Source organism: Centruroides sculpturatus, unplaced genomic scaffold (genome assembly GCF_000671375.1).
Source record: "Centruroides sculpturatus isolate CEXI.00-Female unplaced genomic scaffold, Cexi_2.0 scaffold16, whole genome shotgun sequence".
Lineage (NCBI taxonomy): Eukaryota > Metazoa > Arthropoda > Arachnida > Scorpiones > Buthidae > Centruroides > Centruroides sculpturatus.
The window spans coordinates 44,009-65,454 of record NW_019384548.1 but is presented as its reverse complement, the minus strand read 5'-3'; the positions used below and the strand labels follow the sequence as shown (position 1 = coordinate 65,454).

The 21,446-nt window shown below is 32.9% G+C and overlaps 1 protein-coding gene across 1 annotated transcript; it reads right to left on the bottom strand.

Moving 5' to 3' along the window:
• Position 1: 1 nt before the first annotated feature.
• LOC111623568 lies at positions 2-19,845 on the bottom strand. The gene is made up of 4 exons (XM_023366184.1): positions 19,636-19,845; positions 13,940-14,096; positions 5,788-6,044; positions 2-216 (listed from the first exon to the last, which is right to left on the bottom strand). The coding sequence occupies exons 1-4, from the start codon at positions 19,807-19,809 to the stop codon at positions 160-162; spliced, it is 645 nt and encodes a 214-aa protein (XP_023221952.1). The 5' UTR covers positions 19,810-19,845; the 3' UTR covers positions 2-159.
• Positions 19,846-21,446: the final 1,601 nt, after the last annotated feature.

Below are 21,446 nucleotides of genomic sequence, written 5' to 3'. Positions count from 1 at the left end.
ACCAGTTTATTCTTGTTTGATGAATTTCATGAATATAAAATTGAACAGAATATGTAATTGATTCATTTTTAAACTTAAAAAATATATTTGTTTTTAAACATAAATGTTTATTTTGACACACCATCAAGTTTAAAAACAAAATACGGGATTTTCCTTAGTTTAATGTATTGCAAATTGATCTTGATCTTCAATTTCTTCAAAAAGTTCTTCCTGATTCTAGAAAAAGACCATTACAAATTAATTATTGAATGCACAAGTGAATTACTAAAAAGATTTTTTACAAGTTAAATTATTTTTAACGTTATATGGATGCTGTATATTGTATACATACATACATATATATATATACACTGCTGGCCATCCAAAATGCAACACCAAAAAGGACCAGAGATAGCACAGCCAAATTTATTTGGGAGATAACACGTTGTACAAATATCAAATGATTGAAAATAGTCTTTTGTGAAGTGAGGAAAATGATGGAATCAGTATGGAGTGTTGCCGCCATTGCTGGCTATAACTGCTGCTACACGCCTCAGCATTGAGTCAAAGAGGCTTTGGATATGTTGTTGGGGTATAGCGTTTCATGCTGCTTCCACATATTGCCAAAGTTGATCTGGTGTAGCAGTGGGTGGTGTATCCCGGGCCAGTCATTCTTCAATCATCAACCAGACGTTTTCTATAGGCGAGAGATCGGGAGAACAAGGAGGCCAAGGCAGCAATGCAATCTGATGGGCGAAGAAGAAGTCTTGAGCAATGCTTGCCACATGTGGTTGTGCATTATCCTGTTGGAATGTGGCCGTTGGCAAGCTCTGAAGGCATGGGAGGACAACAGGCTCCAACACCTCAGAGATATAGTGCTGGCTGGTCAGTGTACTAGCAATGCATACTAGGGGGGCATGGGAGTGGAATCCAATACCTCCCCAAATCATAATACCGGGTCTAGGACCAGTATGGCAATGCATAAGGCAACAGTTCAGCAGTCTCTCACCATGGTGTCTCCAGACTGTAATCCGACTATCGTGGTGTTGCAGGCAGAAGCGGAATTCATCAGTAAAAACAATGTCATTCCATTCGGTTGTCCATGTCCATCGTTCATCGCACCATTGTCGGCGCAAATGCCTGTGGTTTTGACTCAATAGTCAATGCCTCAATGGAAGCCTTGTGGACATTCCACTCTGCTGCAAACGACGTCAAATGGTACGCACAGACACCGATTGTTGCGCAACAGATCAAATTTGTTGTGATATGGTTCATGATGTGGCACAACAATCCATCATTGCCATGCGTGCGCTATGCCTGTCATCACGTGCAGTGGTGCAACGAAGTGGGTGCAATCGGTCCTATCAGTCTGTCATTCCCTCCTGCATCCAGTGGTTACAGATCCACATCACAGTTGCTTGGTCATGTCCAACAGGATCACCGATATCTCTGAAGGATAATCCATAATCCCTATAGGCAACTATTCTTCCTCGGTGGAACTCAGAAATGTGCTCGAAAGATGCTTGTTTTCTTCTGTGTGGCATACTGAAGCTGCTTATGCCAAAAAAATGCACAAAAGAACAATTCCAGTACTTCAAAACGGCCTTCTATTCTCCCTTTTATATAGCACTTGCAGGTGGCACAACAGATGCCCATGATGTGCATCTGCACTAAAATGCTAATCATTTGCATATTTCATCGCCGCAAACGTATGGTGCAAATTTTACTTGATTTGAATGCTTCCTTCAGGGTGTTGCATTTTGAGTGGCCAGCAGTGTATGAAGTCACTTTAATCCAAAAATTTTTTGGTTGACAATCTCACAGCATTTCTGGTTAGAAAATTAAGACTTTATTGCACAAATTGAATGGGTGTTACACAAATGCATTTCAGGTTGCTGTAAATTTACACCCCCCCTCAGTGACATTTCATAGAGAAATAACTTGAAGTTTTCCACTTTCACATCCTGTTTTACATAAATACACATAAAATGTTTTTTTAAATTTATCTAGTATTATGTATTCTGCTGTTTTTTTGTTTTGTTTTTACAATAAAGCTAACAATACATCAATTCTTCTAGTTAAAGTAAATTAATATTCTGTATGTATATATATATTATATATATACTTATCACACAATGATTTTTCACAAAGTACAATGTTAGTGTTAAAACTCGTAAATTTACAACAACCCAAAGTGCATTTGTATAACACCCATTCAATGTGCAATAAAGTCTTAATTTTCTAACCAGAAGTGCTGTGAGATTGTCACCAAAAAGTTTTTGGATTAAAGTGACTTCATATATATGTATACTTAAATTATTATTCTACATAATAGATCTGCACATACTTTGAAGTAAAGATGCAGACTGGCTAATACAGGAAAATTAACATCAATACCAATGCAGATTTTTATAAGTTTTTTGCTTATAATGACATGGATAATAAATTATCAATCCAGAATTCATTCTAGTTTCATTATTTCAGTTTCTCATCTACAATCATGAAAGTAATTTTGTAAAAACAAAAAAATTTACATATTTTCTGAAGTGCAACAAAATAGATATCAAAGGATTAGTCTTCATTGAGACATCTAGGGAATGTAATAAGTATAAAATTATAAGATTACAGTGCTTGAAATATTAGATACCTTTGCAAAATGCACATTACATTCAGATTAGGCATATTAAACTGCTGATAACTAATTGCCAATAACTTACATAACACAAGTTATTGCAATTAGTTATCAGCAGTTTAATATGCGTAATCTGAATGTAAATGTGCATTTTGCAAAGGTCTATATTTATGTTGAGTACTGTGTTACTAAAAAATTTTTTAAATCAAATATTCATTATTACAAGTATATTAGAAAACTGACTGAAAATTCTAAATATAACTACAATGAAAAGACAAAAGCATGGAAATTTCAAATACATAGAATTATTTCATAGTTCTAACAGTAATATTAAAATATGTGATATATTTTTGCTCAAAGATTTTGCTTATATTTTTGCTTTATGCTCAAAGAATATTGACAAGATGACAAATCATTAGCCAGATATATTCTGAGCATTAAAAACTCATTGAAAATAGAAGGTATTATAAATCAATGGATTGTAGGACTATACCTATACTATATTGCCAAGTGTCCAGACACCCCATACCTTGCAGTAGTATGAAAATATCTGTCTTCAACACAATATAAATGAAGGCATGATTGAAATAGCAGTGTAGAAATTCCTTTACATCAGCATGAGTGAAAGAAAAAATTTAAGTGATTTTTGAATGTGGCATAATAATTGGAACCTATCAGTCTGGACATTCAGTCCAACAGATTTCAGCCAAATTGAATGTGCCCAAAGCCACTGTCAATGATGTAATTGTAAGATGGAAACAGATGGTATCACTAAACCCATTCAGTGACCTGGCAGGCCCAAAAAAAGTGATTAGGACTGGCAAACTCTCAAATATACTGCAAAGAAAAATTGTCATCCCTCCAAACCACCACAGACAAATTTTGTACAAGTTCAGGAACTAGTGCTAGTGATAGGACACTGCCAAGAATTGTTTTCACTTGGCTTTCACTGTCATATGTTGGCTCATAAGCACAGATTACAGTTGCAAATGTCTGCTGTTGTTAGGACTGGTAGAAACAGGTGAGTAATGGAAGAGGGTCATGGAGTGATAAATTCTGTCACATGATCTGACAACACTGATGGATAAGTCTGAACATGGTAGATGCCTGGCAAACAGTACCTGCCAGAATGTGTTGTTTTCAGGCTGAAATGGGGAGGTAGCAGCACTGTGATCAGGGCCATTTTGTATGTCCCTGATGAACAAGAATCAATGGGCCCCTGGTATGGTCCCATTGATTCTTGTTTCTGAATCTTTAAATGCTGATGCCTATCAAACCTTTTTGGATAACTGTTTTCCACATTGTGGCAACAGTTTGGAAAAGGCCCTTTTCTGTATCAGCATGATAATGCACCTGCTCATAAAACAAGGTCTTTTAGTGCTGTGGTTTGAGGATATGCAGATGGAAGAGCTTAGCCAGCCCAAAGCCCAGATCTATCTGACCAACTACTGCTTGAAGTGTTGTTCACCATGCTACAGGAGGAATGGAAGAAAATTCTAGTAGTAGTGTACCCAACACCAAGTGGAAAGTATCCTCTGATAATGACTGTTGTACAGTCAAAGGGAAATCTGACTGGAATTAACAATAGTACATGTGGATGTCTGGATACTTCTAGCAATACAGTATACTTTGACAATTTAATTGTTTCTATCATTAGATATGAACAAGAAAATATTTTCCTCTTATCAAATGGATTTGAAACAGGGCTTATAGAGGTGACAAGTTTTATTATTTTAAACTATATAAGTTTTAACATATGTATAGTCTTATTTACATCATAAAAGACTTTCTTTCAAACAAAAAGTCTCAAATTAAATTACACTTGAACCAAAATTTTTTTTATTAAAACTAATTTGTTTTAATTAGGTGAAATATTGAGTAACAATTGTCAATATTTCAATTTTTTTTTCTTTTGTTCTAATTTTAATATTTAATTTGTTAAATTGTTACATAAATAAGATTTTTATTTAAAATAAGTCAAACTTTGGGAAAATTTTACCATATAAAACTAGATATAGATAAAATTTAAGAGATATTTGCTGAATTCAACATGAAATAAATGAAATCATTTTTTTCTTAAAAAAATTTAAAAGGTATTTCTCATGTAAATACAAGTAAATAAATTAAAACACATTACATTATTTATTGAATTTAAAATTAAAATTTATACCTTTTTATAATTTTTATATTAAAAAAAATATTAAATTCAATAAATAATTTGATTTCAAATTCATGATAATTAGGAAAACAATACAATTATCTTAAGTTTCGTTAACTTAGAATTTATTTTATGGGATATTGGGCAGTTCTATTTCCATACACTTCATATATACAGGGTCCTTACAAACCTGGAAAGTCCGGGAATAAGATTTTTTAGCAGAAAGTCAGGGAATCCGTCTATCGATCTCACTCCCTTTTGATCCGAACGAGTCTTTAAATTCGGTTCGGTATAGGGAGGTTTAGGAAAACTGGAGCGACCAAACAAATGGCAATATTTGTCGCGCTTATATCTCAAACTATAAATGATAATCTAACGATTTAAATTTTGTTAGATAGGTTTACGTCCGTATTTAAAATGGTGGGTAGTTGCGGTGTGCAGCAGTTCGGGGGAGGATAGAGGTTGCGCGTGGTAACTATCTACCCAAACGAAAATGGCGTTTGGGTAGATGACGTAGCTAATTATGTAGTCAATTTTATGCGAAGTTTTTCGTTTTTTGTAAGTGAATAAAAGTGTTTTTGTACATAATTATATAATTTTTTTTATTAAAATGGGCTTAAATAAACTTGGCTGAATATTACGTAATGGAAAGGGCAAATGCAGAGACATTAAGTGAGGGAATCACAGATGGAATTACCTGTACGGACTCTGTATATACGTAATTCAACATTTTGAACACTTAATTTATAGTATAACATTATTGTTACCAAAGCGCATTTGAACTGATTTGATTATTAACAATTTGGCCCAAAATGCACCACATGATTTATTTGTGATGATTGCTGATTGATGGTGCCTTACATTTGCAGCTAGAAACATCAATTGTAAGATATGCCTCTTCAGCCAAGCAAAAATGCATCTTAGATCAATATTGATATTAATAAAAATACCATATTTCTTTAATCCATCAGTGCATCTTAAAATACATTATTAAAATAAATTCCAAAAAAACACTTACGTAAAGTAAGATATCATTCTTTGTATCTAAATATAATTCACTAAAACAGTTGTAATTGTCAGTTGGTAACTGAAAATTTTTAGCGTTTTCATCATAATATATTGTACTTTCATCTGAATAATCACTCTTCATTGAACCTAATCCATTTTCTGAATATACTTCGTAATTAACTTGAAAGTAATTCTTGTATTTCTGAACATCATTCTCATAACTGTACGTACAATTCATTCTCTCTCTCTCCAATTGCTGTCTTATTTCTGTATTTAAAAAAAAAATACATTAAAGTGTCAACATATAATGATTAAAATATTAAACACATTCCAATTAGATATGTAAACTAAATAATAATCAAATACAATTATATTAAGAACTATGTTTAATATTTCACATACATATAAAGTAATTTGTCAATGGAAGGAGGTGAATGAAAGAGGTTTATTGAACCGAGAGGTCAATTGAGAATCGATGAAAAAACTAGATACTTATTGTACTTTTTGAGAATTTAGATAATTTTCAAATAATAATAATGATTTTTTTACGTAATTGTTATTAATAATTTACTTGATATAAATTCCGAGTGAGACTCGAGCACACCCAGAGAATTTGAACCTTGACTCTGGCGCTCGTAGAACGGACAAAATTTGGGAAAATGGACGTTTTAATTAATGAGGAAGAAGCGTCGCATTATGATCGTTAAAATTCCACGATGACGGGAGGAAAACATCACTGTCTAAAATACGAGAGAGAGTTTCAAAGTTCGATCAACATCTCTGGGACGGAGGAGAGGTGCGGTGTCAGGTGAATAACGAAGATCGACCTTTCTCGCGACCCGATCTGGTCCGATTTCACTTGGAGACAAGAAAGTAATCAATCGAAAGAGTGGGGACCAATCGGAAGACGAAATTCGGGAATAAAATAATTAAACCGCCGAATTTCAAGGACAAAGACGGATTTTCCTCTCCCAACTTTGCGAGGTGACTGCTCGTTTTGTCACTGTCTTCGCTTTGCCGCCTTCAACGTCATTCATCCTCCGACCGACCATTTTACCTCGGGACTTGTCCACGACATTGCTACGATAACACCTTTGGACTCTAGATCTCGAGGAGTAAATGTTATAAGCCTGCAGTTTTCCCAATAAACGTGTGTGATTTTGCAAAGGTGCTTCGCCTCAGTATCATCTGTCACTCCCATACGCTCACTTCACCTCTCTCCCCATCCTGACATCGAACCAACTTCTCCCTGTCTGCAACCTCACAAAAACAATATTTAACGAAAAAATTTCAAGAGATGGAAAAACTTGAAAAAATATTATTTAATTTACATAAAAAAAGTTAAGGAAGCAGCAGGAATACCTAAATTTCCTGTCTTACATCTGTTATAATCTCTCCTGTGCATTATGTAATAGAGAGGTTTCAAGGCCGCATGTCACATGATAAAACGCACTTGGCTCCGCCCTTTCTCCATGTTTATGATTTAGCTTCCGCGTACTTAGCTCGCACGTGGTTTGTTATTTGACAAGTTTGCAGCTCTCGTTTTCTATTTAAACTTAATAGAACTGCAGTATTTTTACATTACAGACAAAATTTAAAAAATATGCTTTTCTGGCAAGCTAGTTCCGCAGTCTGACAGGACGAGATGCTGTTTTATATGAAGAAGTTTCATTGTGTCAGGGTTCGATCCATACGAAGCCAGCATCTTCGTTATAGATCAAGAGTTATGGCTTAAAGTATAATTTGGTGACATCGTAGACCAGGGTGACATCGTAGACCAAATGTGGCGCATGCGCCAAACTTGGCGCATTGGACGATTACAAGTGGCGCATCAGTCAGTTCTGAGCAACATTGCCATATTTGGCTTCTTTGCAATTAAGAATATTACATAGAAAATTAATTTTTATAGTCTGTCTTGGCAAGTTCATTTGTTGCACAATTCGTTGCAATCAACTTTACAGATGAAATGAGTGTTCTTCACATAGTAAATTACAGTGTATGCATGTATGTTTATTTTCGACCAGTATATAGGCGTCTAAATGATAGTGCTAACATCCCACGATAGTGCTATCGTCCGGATAGTCCGGGAATCGGTTGGATTACTACCAACTTCCTGCGACACCTGTTGACCTTTTTTTTGCTTCTACGATATACGATACATTCCTGATCGTGTACACCACTAATATCGACCACTGCGCATCTGAATTCGTCTATCAAAACATTGGCGCATAGTATGCAAAAGGTTGGCCACCCCTGTCGTAGACTATTTGGTTTTGACGACAAATTACTACTCTCACAAATGAAAGCTTACAAATCTTTAGAGGCCCATAACTCTCTTACAAGTGGATGGATTTCTCCCGAATACGTGTTCTTTCATGTGTTCTTTCACAACGCTTCTGATATGCAGTTGGGTTGTAGCTACTTTCATACCCCATGTATAATGTCGGCATCCAGTCTGATAATGAATCATCATACAATGAGGAAGGTTTTCCTTTCCGGTAAAAAAACTTTTTCACATTAACATTTTTTCGGTTAATTGCGACCTTTTCTGACCTATCGAGGTTTTATCTTTGTCATATCCATACATCATCTCATAACCTGTAATTAAAATTATGAGGAAGTTTTCATTTTCATCCGCTCACCGTAACGAATTGTAAAAAGACATTGTACAATAATTGTATACTTTTTTCCTGCATCCCTTTATAGATGGGACATACGAAATCGTAATATCACTAGTTTAACATTGAAATCTGTAATACAAAATGGGAGAGCAGAATTAAAGCAGAATAATTATATCAAATATTTTAATGGGTTTTTTAGACTCCTGTCAACTATACAGAACTATCATAAAAACATACCAGTAAACGCCTATCGGTTGGGTTAAGTTATAAATCTACTCGCGATTTATATAATGGGGCGAGGGCGGCCAAACATCTAGCGGACAGGCGGCTAATAGCCAAGAACCGGTCCTGAATAGAATCATTGGAAGCGTTATACGATATAGTATTTGATGTGTAGCATCCACCAGCTATACCGGGTGAGGTTGGTGCTCTGTAAAGCGTATGCGCAAATGCTTATGATCTGGCTGCTTGGAAGCTATCCCGTATTCGACAATACAGCGCTTCCACTCCGCTACTGATATTCGAATATACAATAACAATCTTATCGTTTTTTTCACATGTAGTATAGAAATTTGTAATAAGATACGTAATGCGGTTTATAATAAATATCTTATAATAAAATATTAATTTTAATTAATTCAAAGTATATTAAAATGTCAAAATAATCGCGCAATGTGTATTTATATTTTAGAAAATACAAGGGAAGCGGGCTTCCACGAAACCTATATACACGAAAAAAAAGAACTAACTTGTAAATAGTAACAGAGGGAAAGTAATACTATGTAAGTACAAGATTAAATAGCCTAAGTTTAAACTATTATGTAAATTCATATTGTTAAATAATGAAAACTGTTTCTTTTCCAGTCTAAAGCTAGGCTTTCGGTCCGAAAAATGAATGATTTGTAATCAAAATAAATAAGTATAAAGTTGTCTTCCGATTAAAACATGACCTGTTTAAATCGGTATAAACATGGCTCCGATTGCACGAGTAGCCTATATCATAAAAGAATTTTTTAAAAGTTTTTTCAAAAATTTTGCTAAAATGATATTTTAGGAATACGATAATTTTAAATCGCGTTTAAATTTGAATTTAAAAATTCGATTGCCGTAGAACGGAATCTTTTTTTTAAATATCGTTCGAAACATCGAATTCCGTCATTCTGCTTCTGCTCCGAAGAAAAAACACATCGCCATGGACGATCGTCGTGAAAGAAAAGTCCCCGAGTTGAAGAAAATGACTCCTTCCGATGAAGAAATGCGTCGGAGATTTAAGGACATCTTCGGCGACGCTAGCAGAAAGATAGAAAAAGCCATTCTAAGAAAACGTAGAGAAAACAGGATAACTCGAATACGGGAAACATCAAAGAAAAGATCGAAAGCCGGAAGAAGATCGAAATTAAAAAGAACGAGGAGGAGTAAGAAAAGAGGCAGGAAGGGAAGTGAAAGATCTCGTAGAAGGACTAGTGGCAGCACAAAGTAAGCAGGGCGTCGACAGTACGGCAATCTTCAACGAGAAGCGGAAACACAATTGCTAGATTCCTGTAGTCTAGCAAACAAACGGCTCTTTTCGGAGCCATTTTTTATTGGCGAAGAGTAGCCAAATCGATTCTAATAAACAAGGCTTAATGTCGTAGATTCGGTTTGATTTTAAATTTTGAAGCGTTTCGAACGTCGTTTAGAGTTTTTTGTGTTTATATAAACACAAAAACATCTTAAATATATCCAAGAGACAATTAGTAAAAAATTTATTTGAAATTTCTATAAAAATTAAATTATTAAATAATCGAAAAGTCAAATTTCACTCTAAACGACGTTCGAAACGCTTCAAAATTTAAAATCAAACCGAATCTACGACATTAAGCCTTGTTTATTAGAATCGATTTGGCTACTCTTCGCCAATAAAAAATGGCTCCGAAAAGAGCCGTTTGTTTGCTAGACTACAGGAATCTAGCAATTGTGTTTCCGCTTCTCGTTGAAGATTGCCGTACTGTCGACGCCCTGCTTACTTTGTGCTGCCACTAGTCCTTCTACGAGATCTTTCACTTCCCTTCCTGCCTCTTTTCTTACTCCTCCTCGTTCTTTTTAATTTCGATCTTCTTCCGGCTTTCGATCTTTTCTTTGATGTTTCCCGTATTCGAGTTATCCTGTTTTCTCTACGTTTTCTTAGAATGGCTTTTTCTATCTTTCTGCTGGCGTCGCCGAAGATGTCCTTAAATCTCCGACGCATTTCTTCATCGGAAGGAGTCATTTTCTTCAACTCGGGGACTTTTCTTTCACGACGATCGTCCATGGCGATGTGTTTTTTCTTCGGAGCAGAAGCAGAATGACGGAATTCGATGTTTCGAACGATATTTAAAAAAAAGATTCCGTTCTACGGCAATCGAATTTTTAAATTCAAATTTAAACGCGATTTAAAATTATCGTATTCCTAAAATATCATTTTAGCAAAATTTTTGAAAAAAACTTTTAAAAAATTCTTTTATGATATAGGCTACTCGTGCAATCGGAGCCATGTTTATACCGATTTAAACAGGTCATGTTTTAATCGGAAGACAACTTTATACTTATTTATTTTGATTACAAATCATGCATTTTTCGGACTGAAAGCCTAGCTTTAGACTGGAAAAGAAACAGTTTTCATTATTTAACAATATGAATTTACATAATAGTTTAAACTTAGGCTATTTAATCTTGTATTTACATAGTATTACTTTTCCTCTGTTATGTACAGTACTGTACAGTACAGAGCACGAAACTATGGCGTGGCCAGAGAACTTAGGAACAAATATGGCGACTCTGTAAGGAACATTCATGTCCTGCAGTGGCGGCACGCCACTGCTAAAAATATTTTCATTGAAAGGCACGGATGCTATGTTTAAACTGTTTCGTAAGAATGATAGAATCATCTAATTATCAATAATTTCGACTTTGGGATAAAGAACTGATGGTTGATTCCTTTACTCTATTTTTATGGTAAACAAGAAAGCGTTCGTCTTATTTAAAAAAATTTCTTTTCGTAAATAAAGTAGTTGTGAACTTTATTCCAACAATGTTAAATATAAATAAATTATAACTTCACAATGAAGCAATTAAACTTTGAGATATAATTTATCTATTTGAGATATTTTTATAATTATTTTACTAATTTATTATATTATATAACTAGCAGGTATGCCCGGGATAAGAACAAACATTAATATTATTAGATTATTCCGTACTTCTGACCCTTCTATTATATCATATTGTAGTATTTGATTTATATAACTACAAAGGATATCTCACGTAAGGGTTCATCTCACTGAGTGACCAATCTAACACATTTTAAAAATTCTTTAAATTCTTTAATTTTCCTATTCGATTTGAAAAAAGTAGACCTATAAATTTCAATTGTCTATCCGTCTCTGTCCTTTTTCAATCTGGAGAACGGAGTTAGATAGATAACCGACAGGATTCTATTGCTAACAGGAAAAGTATGATGGCAGGGGCAAGACACCACTTAAAGAATTGAGAACACCGTAACAAAAGTTGCAGTCCGGCATTTTGACGGTCATAATAAATAATCGCTTGTTAGTATTAGTTTGGTTTATTTGGTTACGGCAACGCTATATGCGAGAGATCTGCAGAGGAGAATGCATCCCAGGAAAACTTTTATGGGAAGCTGGACCCTATTTAGGGGAAGAAAACCCGGAAAACTGGACGTGGCCAGCCCGTTGACCACGCCGGAACCCACGACTAACTATCAGAGTTCGATGGTTTTATGCACTCGGCTACTGGAGAGCGCTTATTAGAATTAAGAAAGTGGCAATCAGAAAGGAAAAAACCCGAGTCGTTAGATGCGGAAACTTAAATACTTGTAGATTTTTCACAGTGTAACACTTTCCATTGCACGCAGGCAAGTGCTATATGCACCGTAATTATATAGCGCGTGTATTTCGCGCTATATCATTGTTGCAGTAATTAATTGAATATAATATATATATTTAATCAATATTACGCTGTTATTTAAATATTTTATTTGTATTTATAACATATCTGAATACGAATGTAAACCATTTTAAAATAGAATTCGTTTGATTCTTATACGGATTTGTGATTATCTGTTTGGCTTGTGGCTAAAAAATGTATTAAAAATTTCGTTTTCTGAATTTAGCCGATTTATTCTTAGATAATTTACTAAAATAAATTACCGAGAAAAGAGCATTTCATTAATGTTTATTCAAAATGCAGTGACATTTGATGATAGGGAAGCTGTGTTTCTGTAAGAAGCCGACTTCCAGGGGCAATCAGTTACTTGCGCGTCAGTGATAGTCAATGGTCCATTTATATTCGTTTGTTCGATAAGCCAGTAAAAATTGTAGACTTCTCTAAATGTATTTTTAATTAATAGATTATCTAACGCACTTAATAAATAAGCAAGTTCAATATAATTACCTCTGTTATATTAGATTTAATAGATTCCTACGCCCTCTAAATGCCAATTCTTGCTTCGATAACATCTACTAATTTAGATATATTATATCTATTAGCCGTAACTTTGTTATAATTTTCAATATTTATTTTATATTGTGTACTAACATTAAATTCTATTCTATTTTGATTTCCAAATTGCTTCAATTTTACGAAAGAATCGATGCGAGATTTATGATTTTCGTGTCTTTTGCCAGCTTTACTCAAATTATTTAAATTGTCAAAGCCATTCTTATATTCCACAAACTAATTTTATTTGAAAATAGTAGGCAAGGCCAACAAAATAATTGTTGCATTTTTATGCATACACAAAGCCATTTTATGGTGAAAATGTCGAACAAATTTTTTTATTGACGTATTTATATATAATTTAGGCATTGGTCTTTCTCTTTTAATAATGTTTTCTTTTTCATTATATGGTCTTGAGCCAAAACTTTTTTAAAATAAATTTTCAATATCACAATTATAAGGCGAAAAGAGTAAAAAACAAAAAGTATAAGTCTGCTACTCTGAGGATCCCAGTTCAAATACTCATAGGATCTCTTCGAATTTTCACGAGTGGTGTGACCCGAGTGTGTGGGATTCTGTTCCTTATCATCTGGCCGGCCTATTACGTGCCTACGTAGCCAAGACGGCTCACAAAATAATTAAAGGGAGTGTCATAATGGCTTCAGGACGAAGAGTGCCTTGCAAAAGTAAGTTTATGGCTGACACTACATAAAAATATATATATCGAATAAACATAATAGAATCAGTGGCCGGATGGCCGAGCGGTCAAGGTGGCAGCCCACCGCTCTGGGGGAACCGAGCTCGAATCCGAACGGGTCGAAAAATCTCCAGGAATCCCTCGGGGTCCGTTCGAATATGTCGGGCCCCGTCCCTCACCACCCGATAGCCCCATTGTGGGCCTGGCCGAACCCATAATGGGCTTGCAAAAAGAGTCCCTCTTAGTGCCCATAAGGCGGAAAGAGTTAAAAAAAAAACAAAACACATAATAGAATCAAAGATTTTGTTCAGCTTTCAACTTAATTTTTGTCTTTTAAAATTCTTACGAATTATACGAATTTTATTTACCTTTAATATCTTTAATTTGATATTTTCTATAATTTTTCTGATGTTCAATTTTTTCGAGATTTTTTTGTTTCCTGAGTGCCGCCCTAAATCGTTGTTTCGCTTTCGAAGTTGCTTTTGGATCTTCGGGATTCCACAATCTCTTTAATTGAGACCACTCCTGTAAATATTTATTCCTATTATAAGCATATTCGTACAAAAAAGTGACGTAAAAAATTTTTTGCGTGTTAAAATATGACCAGAGATTTTCACAAAACGCAAAATAATCATTTTTTTGCGTTTTGTGACCATAAAAAATAATAGACAAAAATTGATTGAGTTTTTACGATAATAAATCTTTAGTTACTAAATTCATGTACGTGAAATTAAATTAAATTAATATTGCCTCAATGTCCTTAATTTATTCAAATATTATTCATTCACCGGTACAGTGTGTATTTCTATTAATAGGACTTATTAAACTGGTATTTAAGATTACTGCAAATCAGTCACACAGATTAAAATTGTTTTATTTACATTTACCTGAACACATACATATTCTATACCCAGACGGATGGAATACCTATGGGTACTTGCATAGGTACAAAACTGGCTGAAATATCAATGATACAAATAGATAAACAAATTAGAAATATAGAAGGCATAGAATTTTATAGCAGGTATATTGATGATTGTATTATAATATTAGATAAAAGAAAGATAGATGAAAACATAATTATTAACAAAGCTAATAAGATAAAAGAAAATATTAAATTTGAAAATAAAAACAAAACATTAATTATATAGATATAACAATTATGAGAAAAGAGGATAAATTAATTTATAAAAAATATATTAAACCTATGCAAATTTCAAAAACAATTAATTATAAATCAGTCATACCTATTAGTATGAAATAAAATATAAGTAAAATAAGACAAAGAACAAGTGAGATAGAAATACAGAAAAAAGATGATGATATAATCAAAATGTTTATTTTAAATGATTATCCAAAAAACTTGTTAAAAAAATGGAAAATGATAATAAAAAAAATTAATAGATAAGGAAAAAAATTTTGTTAAAATAAGGTATATTCCAAAGTTGTTTGAAAGAGTTAAAAAAATACATTAGATAACAAAATATAATACCAGAAAAAGTTAATACAACGAAGAAATAGAAATGAAGAAAAATATGATATAACCGAAGAAAAAGGAGTAGTGTATTCTTTTAACTGTAATTGTAATCCGGAAAAAAAACATATATTAGTGAAACAAAAAGTAAAAATAAGATTAAGTGAACATATTCGAGTAATCCGGGAAAATTATGCAAATTCAGTAGTAGCGGAACACTGTAATTCAACAAGATGTGAAGTAGTATTAAATTCAGTAAAAATGAGGAAAAAAGAAAAAAAAAATAATTATAAAAGGCAACTATACGAACATATTAATATAATTAAACAAAATAATAGAATAAATAATAATACCGGAAGAGAAATACATCAATCATGGAGAAGATTCGTAGAAGGAAAAAGGAGTTTGACGTATAAACAGAACGATAGAGACAGGGCAAGACGAAGTGTAAGTGAGGAACAACAAGAGGAGGTGTAAGTTTGAGAATAGTTTTTTAAATGTAAAAATAAGTAAAATGTTGTTGTTTAAAGTAATAATTTATGGTTTAATATAGGAATGTGTTAAAGTTATTGTTAATAGTATTTAAACTGAATTATTGTGTGGAAATTGGAATAGAAAGAAAGAACATCGAAATTGTAAGAATTTTATATTATTGTCGGCATATTTTAAAACATATTGTCGGAAAATTAAAAGTGTTTATTGTTTTAATTTTTATGTAGAATTTATCAGATAAATACTTGCCGAAGAGGGACATACAAGTCCGAAACGCAATATGTATGTGTTCAGGTAAATGTAAATAAAACAATTTTAATCTGTGTGACTGATTTGCAGTAATCTTAAATACCAGTTTAATAAGTCCTATTAATAGAAATACACACTGTACTGGTGAATGAAATAATATTTGTTCATGTACGTGAATTTTGTGGTATTGATTTTATTCGTATACGCCTCTCGGGAGGACATTCTATGAGAAATTGGACCCTAGCTAAGTGCTACTAAGGGGAAGAAAACCCGGAAAGTTCCACGTAGCCTACGTCGGACCCCACTACCACGTACCCAGTGTTCAGTGGTTTTATTCATTCGGCCGAGGTTGGGTGATTATGTAGCAATAATTTATAACACGGATTAGCTTCGAATAAGTCTCTACTCCTAAACAATTATTTCAGTGTTTACAGGACTATTACAAAATTTTTAAATAATTCCAATTACATAATTATTAAAATATTAAAAATTTAAGAGGAAAATTATTTAAAATGAAATATAACTTANCTTTACATACAGAGTAGAGGAAAATTATTTAAAATGAAATATAACTTAAGACAAATGTTAATAAAATGCACAAAAATAAGTAATTTGAAATTTTCGGCAAATTAAAAATGCAAATTCTGCTTGTTGCTAAAATATACTATTAATAAATTTATTTGATGATCGGTTATCAAATTAACTGTTCTGGGATTTGTCCAGATTGGTTTAGAAATTTGAGAGCGGTTGATTAATAAAGTAGGGGAAATAGGGGAAATGGGGGAAATCCTGGACACCGGAAAAAGTCACCCCCATTGATATCAAAATAATCAGTTTTGTTACTTTACAAGTAAACATAACGCATGTCACATGACTTCGATTAGATTAGATTTGAAGTTACCTAATCTAAGGTAATTTGAGTAACATTTTCCGAAAATAACAGGGAGCACGTGCCTTGGTCCCCCGAATCTTCCTTGAGCAGCATCCATATTTTCAAAACCCGGGATACGCGCGTTTTCGTCCATGTGCATGAAACAGTAAAAAGTGCTGAAAGATTTTATTCTTTGAGTAAGTGTGTATCACAAGTATCATCCAATCATTTATTGAAATATCTAAAAACTTCACATGATAATGTGTCTTGTGCTAGTAATTTACCATATATCGAAATGTAGATAGGATAACGTCTCTCTTTCCAAAGCTAGTTAGAATCAAACGTGGCTATTTTGGGGCAACTGCAGACAGCTTTAGTGTCCTAAATTATTTCGTGGTTCATTGTATGGTATATTCACTCGGTTTTTCTCATAATACTCTACAATTTTAGATTGCCATTGTCAGGAGCAGACACTGATTATGACAACCAAAAGTTGTAATGATTTAATATTTAAGATGTTCATTTCTCTTTTAAAAAAAATAGACGAATCTATAATATTTCAATTTCTAATAAAATATAATTTATTTACTTATATTTCTTTATTTTCTTTGCCAAATCTAGGCCGGTTTCTAGCTGTCCCACGTTGCCCAGGTACTGTCAGCTATTATCTCGCGCCACAGGAATACTGGCGCGAGATAATAGCTTCAACACGTCAAGTTTTTTCCCCAAAATAAAAACATAATTAGACTTTTTAATGTCCTATACCATATAGTAGCCAACAGCTTGGAATATCAATTGACATTAGAGAAAACTTAGACCAAAATATATTGTGTCCCCTACACTGATCTGTCCCTTACACTGATCTGTCCCTTTCCATCCGACTGCTCCCACTGTAAACCTGTACTACGATGGGCGTAAAAAAGAGGATCTCTTAACGTCCACAAGACGGAAAGAATTGAAACTAATAACTTTTTACATAATTATTTTAATTAAATGTAAAAGATTCTTTCAGACACCATTTACTTTTTCACATCACAGAGGCGGACTGGCCATGTGGAAAATTCCACATGGGCCGTATACAATTTGGGTCGTTTTTTTCTAAATATGTACATAACGTACCGTTTGGTTAAGTTTAATTTAAAAAATTCATTTATTTTTTTTTGTTAAGTAAGGTAAATTTCAATTTTTAGGTATAATATAGGNCCCGAATCTTCCTTGAGCAGCATCCATATTCTCAAAACCCGGGATACGCGCGTTTTCGTCCATGTGCATGAAACAGTAAAAAGTGCTGAAAGATTTTATTCTTTGAGTAAGTGTGTATCACAAGTATCATCCAATCATTTATTGAAATATCTAAAAACTTCACATGATAATGTGTCTTGTGCTAGTAATTTACCATATATCGAAATGTAGATAGGATAACGTCTCTCTTTCCAAAGCTAGTTAGAATCAAACGTGGCTATTTTGGGGCAACTGCAGACAGCTTTAGTGTCCTAAATTATTTCGTGGTTCATTGTATGGTATATTCACTCGGTTTTTCTCATAATACTCTACAATTTTAGATTGCCATTGTCAGGAGCAGACACTGATTATGACAACCAAAAGTTGTAATGATTTAATATTTAAGATGTTCATTTCTCTTTTAAAAAAAATAGACGAATCTATAATATTTCAATTTCTAATAAAATATAATTTATTTACTTATATTTCTTTATTTTCTTTGCCAAATCTAGGCCGGTTTCTAGCTGTCCCACGTTGCCCAGGTACTGTCAGCTATTATCTCGCGCCACAGGAATACTGGCGCGAGATAATAGCTTCAACACGTCAAGTTTTTTCCCCAAAATAAAAACATAATTAGACTTTTTAATGTCCTATACCATATAGTAGCCAACAGCTTGGAATATCAATTGACATTAGAGAAAACTTAGACCAAAATATATTGTGTCCCCTACACTGATCTGTCCCTTACACTGATCTGTCCCTTTCCATCCGACTGCTCCCACTGTAAACCTGTACTACGATGGGCGTAAAAAAGAGGATCTCTTAACGTCCACAAGACGGAAAGAATTGAAACTAATAACTTTTTACATAATTATTTTAATTAAATGTAAAAGATTCTTTCAGACACCATTTACTTTTTCACATCATCGATTAATTTATTGTCTTAAAAACATCCAAATTACAAGTTATAATTCACTTGTATATTTACATTACAGCATTCGTACTTGTGTGAATGTCTTCGATAATGTCAAATAGACAGTTATACTGCATTTATTTTATAAAAGTGAACTCGTTCAAAAATGGAAGATTTAAAGTTAAACAAGACATTACAGCATACACCAATATATGTAGATGGACAGCCTACTGGCAGAGCTGTAAGATACTGGCTTACCACACTGGTGGACCCGGAATTGAATCGAAATTGATGGTCGAAAAACCTCAAGTATTTTTCATCGGATATGTCGGGACTTACCCCTCACCAACCGGCTGCCGATAATGGATTTGGCCGAACCCACGATAGGTATTAAAAGTGTTTTAGTATATCCATAGAGCGAAAAGGATTAAAAATGAATACACTCGTAAGAAATGTCTATGGACTAAATACTTCTATATAATTTTTAGATGAAAAGGCTGATTCCAAAATGGTTGAGAATTTGATTACATCTGAAAGTTACTGATTTTTTGAGACGAAAAAAAAAGTTTTTGAACAATATTCTTGAAAATTTTAGAATTATAGTTTCCTTTCATCACAGAACTTTTAAATGAGAACATATTCCACAGTCATCTTCAACAACCACTTTTATTACAATATTCCCTTTAAAACTATTCAAAAAATACTCATAATTAGTCCGTCAACTTCGGAATGGACTATATTTAATTTTAACAAATTTGAAGATTAAAAAAATTCACCTACTTTACTAGCTGTTATTAGTAATCAAATGATAATTCTTTTGTCAAAATTATAATTTTATAAATACCTCATAAACTTTACCGTCCGCTTGACTATATCTAGAATTGGATTTATGTATCCATTGCAATCCAAATATTCCCGCATCTTCATCTATCCAACTCATTTTATCGTTAAATCGCTTATTGTCTAAATTCGGGATTATGTAATCTTTTAATAATTTTTTCCCGTCTTTTTTGGGCATTACGTACGATATTTCTAGAAAAAAAGAAAAGAAAAAACGCGTAAAAACACAAATTAGAAAATATTTTCTAATGTATTTAATACAGTAAAATTAAAATAATTTCAAAAATTAGATCATTAAAAAATTTATTACAAATTTTAGGAAGTAAATTTTTAAAAAATGTAATCTACGACATAGGAAAACAACGAAAATTCAATACAGCTAGACAATATACTGTACGTGGGGAGCAATAACTTAAAAACTGTGTACACCTGTGTACTCGTTTCTACTCCTAATTTTTGTAGTGTGGTATAAAATAAAAATACGTATGTATCTTGGGAGAGGGACAATTTACAGTTACAGAAATACTGGGGTATAGACCGACGCCCGTTTTAGACAGATCTATAAAAATGTTTTATTTAACCGCTTAAATAATTTTTTCGAAAATGAAAATTTAAATAGAAGCTGCTGTATTAGTTGACCAGTTTTTAAATAAAATAAGCTCAATATGGTCTTGTTTTGCGCAAGACTGATATATTTAGATTCGTGTTTTTTGCGAATGACTAGATTAATCCTTAGATGAACGGGGGTAATTCTAACGAGTAAGTATATACACGTTATTTATTATTTTTTTTACTATGAAATTTATTGTAGAGAAAAAGTAATGTAATAAAATTTATAAGCTATTAGATCATATGGTTCGTCTAGATTTAAATAATCAATATTACAACATATTGTTTAGAAATAAGAAGTAAACGTAACATATAATTAAATCAATTAGGCTATGAATTAAATAATTGGCAATTATTGAAGATTTTGCAAATATATTTGTCTGATTATTTGTAGAAATAAGAATAAATATTCAATATTTAGTTAATATTCCAAATGCAGATAATTAATTCGCATTTGCTAAGTGTAACCAGCGAAATCGGACGATGAAAAATTAGCTTTATATAATAAATAAATATAGCACTTATAATAACAACATAAACGTCAACTTGTACTGATAAAATAATTTGTGAATGGCAGTAAAGTCTTAATGCAAAATTAAAAAGAAGATAAACGATCCAAAACTGTTGATTTTTTTTTTCAGAGTGTAGCCTTGAAATCCTGAATTTCCGTTGCAGTTCATTCAGATCGACAGTATCGAAGTTCGAAGTTTCTGTACAAGAATTTCATAACGTGTCTCTTCGTAGATGCTGTTTCTAATAAATTCATCATCATTCTAGTGCTTTGTTAACTCTGAAACTTTATTAATAAGGCAGATTATTCTCTGGCAAACCTTTGAGTTACAGACTACGAAACCTCTCGTTCCTCGTGTCATTGAAATTGTCATCAGCTAATAGTAAGTTCTTTTAATTTTACGCAAATTAACGCCATAAGAATATGTTATTGAATAGATGAAACAGAATACATGAACATTCAAAATTCTTCTCCTTTAAAATATGATTTTTCATATAAATAATTACGCCTTCTTTGGGATCTTAAAATGGCTTAAATCATCGCTTTACGACGCTTTTCCAATTAAATTCGTAGTTATTTGTATTATTTTTGTCGCTTGCCAAGCTCTTAAGAGAGTTTTCGGGATTTTATTTATTTATTAATTATTTTTACTTTTGTTTCACGCGCCTTTTTTAGACCTAACGCTATTGCGCACC